The sequence below is a fragment of the Balaenoptera musculus genome, chromosome 4, assembly GCF_009873245.2.
Source record: "Balaenoptera musculus isolate JJ_BM4_2016_0621 chromosome 4, mBalMus1.pri.v3, whole genome shotgun sequence".
NCBI classification, from domain to species: domain Eukaryota; kingdom Metazoa; phylum Chordata; class Mammalia; order Artiodactyla; family Balaenopteridae; genus Balaenoptera; species Balaenoptera musculus.
This window is the reverse complement of record NC_045788.1, coordinates 144,890,299-144,897,804: the sequence shown is the minus strand read 5'-3', so window position 1 is coordinate 144,897,804 and position 7,506 is coordinate 144,890,299. Positions and strand designations below refer to the sequence as shown.

Below are 7,506 nucleotides of genomic sequence, written 5' to 3'. Positions count from 1 at the left end.
GGCCAGTGGCTTAGCTCGGGATACTGATGTCCACAGGCGTCCCGCCTGAGGGTTAGTGGGGCCAGAGCAGGGGCGAAGCTCAGGGCTCTCCCCACTGGAAACCGGCTCGCGGGCCCTGAATCCCCCGCATTCAGCCTGCGCTTGGCTGCACATTTGCTTTGTCGGTTTCAATCAATAGTTCGTCTCCTCTCCCCACCCCCATCCTTGCCTTTAGAGGAACATCAATATTCATGCATAAATTTAAAAACAGCACAAAAAGCTGACTCCCCGCTTTCTGCCCCACGGGCCTTTTTCTTCCTTGGCCCGAGTGCAGGCTTGGCTCCCCAACGAGTCCCCGGTGGCGCCGTCAATGCGGCCCTGTGTGCAGCCCGGCAGCCCCAGCACCCCCGCCCCCCCGCCCGACCGGCTGCGGAGCCAGCTGACGCGCAGGCCCCGCCCACCACCCCGCCCTCGGCCCCCATTGGCTGCCTGGCCCGCAGGGGGACGGTGCCGGCCCCGCCCCTGCCAGGGAACGAATAAGAGGCTGCCTCCGCCCCACTCCTGCTACTCAGGACGCCGCAGCCAGGAGGTTCCAGGAGCGACCACCAAGGACCGCTGACGTGAGGACCCTCAGGGGAACCTGCTCTGGTCTTTTGGGGGCAGGGCCCGGAGGGTGGGCTTGGGAACTGGGTGGTAGTTTAAAAACTCCTTTAGGATAATTGGCAGCATTTCAAAAGTGTGACTCTTACTACTGCTTTGTGGACACGGCTCCCTCAACTCGGGGCAGCTAGAGGTACGTTCTGCCTGTTTTTGTCGCCACAAGTCGGGGAAACGTCACGTCTGGTGGCTCAGGTGATTGCTGCAAACGGGCCTCTTCCTTAACTCCTTGAAGACCAGGGGTTTGCGTCCCTCCGCGGAGAAGGACAGGTGGTCTGATGCTCCGAGCGAGCGTCTTGCCTTGCTCCGCGCAAATGTCAGGGCGCCCTGGACGCCGCGCAGAAACCACAACACCTGGCAAGTGAGGGGGCCTTTGCAAGTAAATTCCACATCGAGCCCAAGAAATTGCGGTTTACGGCGGGTTTCACCTTCCTCAGTCTTACAGTTTCTTGGGGAGATAGGGCCGCTTGCCCAGAGGGACTCTCACATCTTGTGTGATGTGTCCTTCTGAGGAGTTAACCCCCAAAAGTTCTCTTGTTTTCGAAATAAAAGGTTAATGTGGAACATTCATGGAATGAAGTGAAAGGGAAACATGGATATTTGATTTCCATTTCTCTTAAAAGACAACCTTTAATCATCAATTGGGAAGAATTTAACAGGAAAAACTTTAAAAAGTTAATTTGTAGTGTGGTTATGAAGAAAATCACATTTTATGGAGTTTTCTCATGTGGGTTATATATTTTATGCCTTTCCTTTAAAAAAAATCCCGCTAGTCATACTTCACACAGAAAGTAATTTAGCCTCCCCGTCCCCAAATCATCATGAAGCTTGAGAAGCATAAGGGTCATGTGAAAGTTTCCTGGGTTTTTTGTTTTAAAAAAAATTAATAATTGAAAACGAATGCAAAGGATAAGAATGTATGAAATGTTAAAGATTTTAATCCATCTGCATTATTCTATCTATGTGTGATATATCTGATTTTTAGGGACTTAGAGCAAAACAAAGTATACTGATTATTAATAGGGTGAATTTAGCAAAGATCAGGCCAAGGCAAAAATCCTCAATCCTTTTTCATTTGAAAATCAGAAACAAAAATAAAAATTTTAATGTTATATTCCAATTTATTTTTAAGATGCAAAAGATATTCAACCCAGGAATGGTTTTGCAAAAATTAGACATAATTCTTTTATTTATTTTTAACTATGACATTGCAAAGATTCTTTAATGATTAGAACTCAAGGCCAAAAGTTGGCAAATTTCTCTCGCTGAGTGTCTCAGTTCTGTGAAACAATTGACAAGCAGTCCTTTGTAAACTGCCTGATTCCCAGGGTTGAACAGCTGTTTCCTTAGGTTGCAGGCCACGGTATAAGGTATGCGCTGGGACGGGAGATGGAAGCCTCCTGCTTCCATAAGTGCAAGTGCGGAGAAGTGGATGGCGACGCCTCCATGAATACCAAGTGCCTGGCAGTGGCCCAGCCTCCGGCCCATTTGTTCTGGCTTCAGGGCTGGTGTTGGGGAGGAAGACATTTCCCTCCACCCTTCTAGGTTCTTCTGGCTGGTCTAAGAATTAAATAGACGTGAGACAGGTTAACAGGAGAAACTCAAACCATAGTTTAATAACATGCATACGTGGGAGAGACCCAGGAAGACTGAGTCACTCACAAAAATGCCCCAGACCTTCACCTTAAATACCATGATCAGCTAAAGACAAAGGAGGCTGTTGGGGGGTGGGGGTGGTCTGGGACTTCAAAGGGGAGGAAAGCAATTCAGACGGAGATGGAAAAGCAAATGTTTGGTAAAGCAGTGTTTGCTGTGCCATGAAGACGTGATGGGACACAGAGTGGACTCAGATCTCTAAGAGTTCCCCTGCCCACCCCTGGCCCATATTCTCTGCTGACATCTCTAGTGAGTGGTCCATTCCCGTAACAGGCCCTCCATCTAAATTCTGATTCAGGCAGCTAAGGGGGAAGGTCAGTGTTTCTTCCTGAAACTTCAGGGCCTTGATCGTTTTCAGCCCAAAATAATCTGCATGCCAAAGAGACATTTGGGGTGGCAAGTTCTGCTCCCTACGACAGCTTCGTCAGACGACCGTATAATACACGTGTGTTTCTGGTAGTCAAGGTACCTTTTCTTGATCTTCATTTTCAAAAAATTTGTGGCAATTCTATCATACTTATTTTTCCAGTTGAATTTTACAGCTGTTTTTTGGTCATGTTCCTCACCCATCCAAAAAACAAAAAAATGCCATAGACATTTTTGTTAAAAATTGAGTTTTAAAAAATGAGTTAAATTTATATATCCATTCGAAGGAAAGTAAGTTCCTACATTTTATGACCTTAGTATCTTTTGGAAGGACCTGCACTTTTCTTGCTAAACTTATTCTTAGTAATACGTGTGTGCTGCTGTAAAATAAGACTTTCCCGCTATGTTTTCTAATTGTTCATTGACAGAGCATAGGGACCCTATTGACTTTCGTATCCTCATTTGGTTCCTAGTCACCGCAGTTCATTCTAACAGCTTGCTCCCCTGCTCTGTCCTCTCATCTTGGAGCCAGGGCAGAGGGGGCCTCCGGGGGGGGGGTGGTGGAAGGAGTCAGTCCGAAGCCCCTTCACTGCTCTGCCTCTGTATTTTGGCTGAAGTTTCCCATTGGCCAAACCAACCAGAAGCCAGAGGGCGTGGGAACAGAGTAAAGAGAACGGGGGTGGGGAAGAGTGGTCCCAAGGGGTGACCGGAGAGATGCACCCCTCTGAGCCCAAAAGGGGAGGTGAGCCAAGGCCGTCTTGCCCCCTGGGGGCTGAGGTCTGAGTAGGTAACACCTTAACTGTTCTGTGCTAGAAGGCATCTTTCTTTGTGGCCCCCAGGATGTCTGAGCTGGAGAAGGCCATGGTGGCCCTCATTGACGTCTTCCATCAATATTCCGGAAGGGAAGGTGACAAGCACAAGCTGAAGAAGTCCGAACTCAAGGAGCTCATCAACAATGAGCTTTCGCATTTTTTAGAGGTGAGTCTTGCTTTTTAAAACTGACAAGTTAATCTGCTCTCCTGTCTGCTTGTGAAACACCTGCCCACTTTCTCTTCTGAGCTGCCCTGAAGGTGGTTCCAGGTCAGTGTCAGGACTCCTAGGTTGTTTCTGAAAACGTGTTTGCACTGATGAGCCCTCAGTACAGAGGCTGGCTTAGGTAGGCCCCACCATATTCATTCTGTGTGCAGTAGGAGCATCAAGGAAAAACTGCTGTCTCAAATGCAAAAGTACAGGTTCCAAATAATACTGCCTTTTCTCTGAAAAATCTAAGGATGTACTCATGACTTACTGTGGGTCACAGTGAATATATAAGAAGGCTGTTAAAAAATAAGCTTTTGTTCTTGGGAAAAGGACTGTTTCGGCTTTTCCTACATGGTTACATGGTGATAAGATGCCGTTCACTCAGCAGACGTTACTGAGCTCTCAGCTCGGTCGATGCTGGGAGAGGCACAGGCCCCACGACCTGATGCATCACTGAGTGGCCACAAGCTGCTCACAAGAGAGGCCCCGGGGCCTTGCAGGGGGCTCTGTGGGGTGAGGGGCCTTGGAGGGGAACTTGAGAAGCTGCGTGAGGGCGCCCAATGAGCCCCGTCCTGCCCTGGCAGCTCCTGCTCTGGTGGACGTGTGTCCAGGCTTTCCCACCCGCTGCCTCCACTGCCCTCGGATCAGCCACACGCATTATCTCTGTTGCATGAGCCCCGTGTCCTCGAGGCAATGAACTGCAGTCCACCTGGTGCCTGACCTTCCCTTGGTGCCCAGAACCAAGGTCACTGAAGTGACCAGTCACACGCAGAGGAAATGGCCAGACCATGAACCAGTGCACTAGTGTCTGACCAAGAGCTAATTCCGGGGAAGATACGAGAGCCCCAGGCCAGGGCCCTGCCACACAGTGGTGGGCAGCTGTCCTCCTGGGCAGGCTGGGCCACTGTGTAGGACAAGCCCCAGGCCCCATGTCCCATGTCTGCAGGGCTCCTCCCACCCCGCTGTCCCCGCCCCACCCAAACACCCCATTGGCAGAGGAAGAGGCCTGCAGGCTTGGGGTGGGACCCCCTAGTCTGATTCTGGGGCTGGTTTTCTCAGGCATCCAAGTTCACCGAGTGGCAGCTGCCCCACGCACGCTTTCACTTACCTGGTCCCCCCGATTCTGCCTCGTAACCTAACAATCAGAAGAAGGGCCCTGATTCTTCCGTAAAACGAATTGTTGAAAGGATGAAATGAGACAGTGCTTGTCAAGTGCGGCTCAACAAGTGCAGCTACTGTCATTAATTATTGATTTAAAACACAGAAAAAGCTTAGCATGTGGGAACCACAACTTGTAAAAGATAAGTAATTCACAGTAAGTGTATCAAGGTATCATGAACATTGCTGGCCTGGTTTTATGAGGTAGTTTCTGTTTGGAGGCAAATCTATCATGTAATTGAAATTAATCTTTTAGCAGTTGTGTATAGGTCCCACCCCAATGCCCACAGGAATCTCAACCTTTTACATGTTTTACATCCAAGGCAGCCACTGTACATTACACTCAACTTCTTCAGGCCAAGCTCTCCTGCCCTGAGGACTGGTTATTCAGAGCATTCCGCTCAGTGTACATCTTTCCTTCACTGTGTCCGTTCCTCTGAGACTCTTTCACCTCACTTGGCTGCACGTTGGGCAGAATGTCAGGAAAAGTCCCAGGACACCTGGAAGGCAACTCAAGTGGCAAAAAGACACAAGAAGTTAATAAATTTAGGGTATGTTCCCAAGAGTTATTTCAGCCAAAAACCGCTTTCAAAACATGAAAATCCACTGGAAGCCCTCACTATAGGGCCTTCTACACACAGAAGCAATGAAAAACTTACAGGAGCCAGAAGTTCAGACATTTGCATATAATATGCTCAGGCTGATCTAGACCGTACTATTCTTTTCTGGGTATTTTAACACAAACAACCCGCAGTTTTTCAGATCTTGGCTGTTCCATTCAGTTTTTAAGTAGGCCAGGCCCCACTGGACCTAAAGGAAGGTGGAAGACAAGGCTCAGACCCCCAGAGACTTCTGCCAGCCAACAGCCTCCTGGTCACAGGAGAAGTCCTTTCTGGCATTTTGCATTTCATGTCTTAGGTTGTTTCTGATACAAATTATTAAAGCCAGCCAACTTCTGATCATGTTTTGATGTCCTTATATTTCATTTAGAAACAAGCTGGACAACTGCTCTTATTTCTCTTAGGAAATCAAGGAGCAGGAGGTTGTGGACAAAGTCATGGAGACACTGGACAACGATGGAGATGGTGAATGCGACTTCCAGGAATTTATGGCTTTTGTTGCCATGGTTACCACTGCCTGCCATGAGTTCTTTGAACACGAATGAACTAGAGAAAGCAGCCGGGCTGTTCCTGTAGCAGAGACGGAGGTCGGGCAGGGAGGCCAAGGCAGGGCTTGCAGGGTAGTAGGGGCTGAGCTTCCCAGCTGTGTCGTAGCTAATTAGGGAGCTTGATTTGCTTCGCGAATGAAAAATTGAAACCTCTTTCCAAAGGGCTGTTTTTAGTGGCCCCCAGCATTATTTCAGCGCTGTTAGGCATCCGTGTTAGCTGACTGGCCCCAGGGACTCTTGGTAATCATCACTTAGGAAAGTCAATCCTCAGTCACAAAGCATGTGCTGTACTGGCTATCCTGGCTGTGTAGACCCCCTAACCCAGAAAAAACAAACTGATTACCAGAAATGCCTGGAGCACTGTGGTTTCCGTAAGCCTCCACTACATTTAAAAACACAAAGCTTTGTCCACCATCCTTTGAAAAGGCTGCCCTTCATTAAATCTGCTCATCACTGGGGCAAATGAAACCTAATGTGGTTGGGTGGCCCGACAGTCTGTCCCACCTACCAAAGAGCATGGTCACATTTAGAGCCCTTTCCTACAGGTGAGCTGTGATTATTGAGTGAGTAGTTAATGCTAACAGTTCTAAATGGAAAATCTGTTTCACAAGCCAACAAGTACTGACATTGTAACTGTAATCAGAACTGAGAATCAAGCGTCTACATTCAGTGGGGTTCTCCCGACAGGATCACACTTTGCTGGCTCTATGGGGCGTGGGGCAGCGGGGGCAGGGGGCTCGGGGCGGGTCTCAGCTCTGCCTCTGGAGACAGCTGTACCCAAGCACCCACGCCTCCTGTCCTGCCTGTAGAATGAGGGTTATGACGGATGTGTTTGGTCTGTTGGTGAAGGTCATTCCCGACCTGTCTGTGTGCAGACAGGGTCTGCTTGTGGCTGTTGGTGAAGCCAGGGAACTTTATGACCTTTATGCTTCTGTATCCACCAATTCAAATAAATCAAGTTACAAATATTAAGAATTACTTCCAGGAAAATTCAAATTAAGCTTATCCACCGTTTTTCTGTTTTGCTTTTTTTTAAGGACACAGACTTGGAAATCATAAACTAATTGGTCACTTGTATTTGCATTAAATAAAAAGCACTGTAACAAGCCTCTGTAGCCGTAAAACATGAAATAAAAGCTAAATTCCTGCAAAACTGGGAAAAGGAGTGAAGTCCACGCATCCTGGCGTCATCAGGGCTGCAGATGCTGCACCGCCCAGGCCAGGGTCAGGAAGCTTGGGTGGGGAGGGGTGGGTCCAGGGGAGGGACATAAAGGGGTGGGTCTGTGGAGGGGCGGGGCCATGGGGAAGGACATAAAGGAGCAGGGCTGGAGGGGTGGGGCCATGGGAGGGCCATAAAGGGGCGGGGCCATGGGAGGGACATAAAGGGATGGGTTGTGGAGGGGCGGGGCCATGGGAAGGACATAAAGGAGCAGGGCTGGAGGGGTGGGGCCGTGGGAGGGAGATAAAGGAGCGGGACCATGGGAGGGACATAAAGGGGAGGG

The 7,506-nt window shown here is 49.1% G+C and overlaps 1 protein-coding gene across 1 annotated transcript; it reads left to right on the top strand.

Moving 5' to 3' along the window:
• The first annotated feature begins 509 nt into the window (after window positions 1-509).
• On the top strand, window positions 510-7,169 carry S100B (S100 calcium binding protein B). The gene is made up of 3 exons (XM_036849938.1): window positions 510-599; window positions 3,498-3,636; window positions 5,861-7,169. The coding sequence occupies exons 2-3, from the start codon at window positions 3,499-3,501 to the stop codon at window positions 5,999-6,001; spliced, it is 279 nt and encodes a 92-aa protein (XP_036705833.1). The 5' UTR covers window positions 510-599; window position 3,498; the 3' UTR covers window positions 6,002-7,169.
• The last annotated feature ends 337 nt before the right edge of the window (window positions 7,170-7,506 follow it).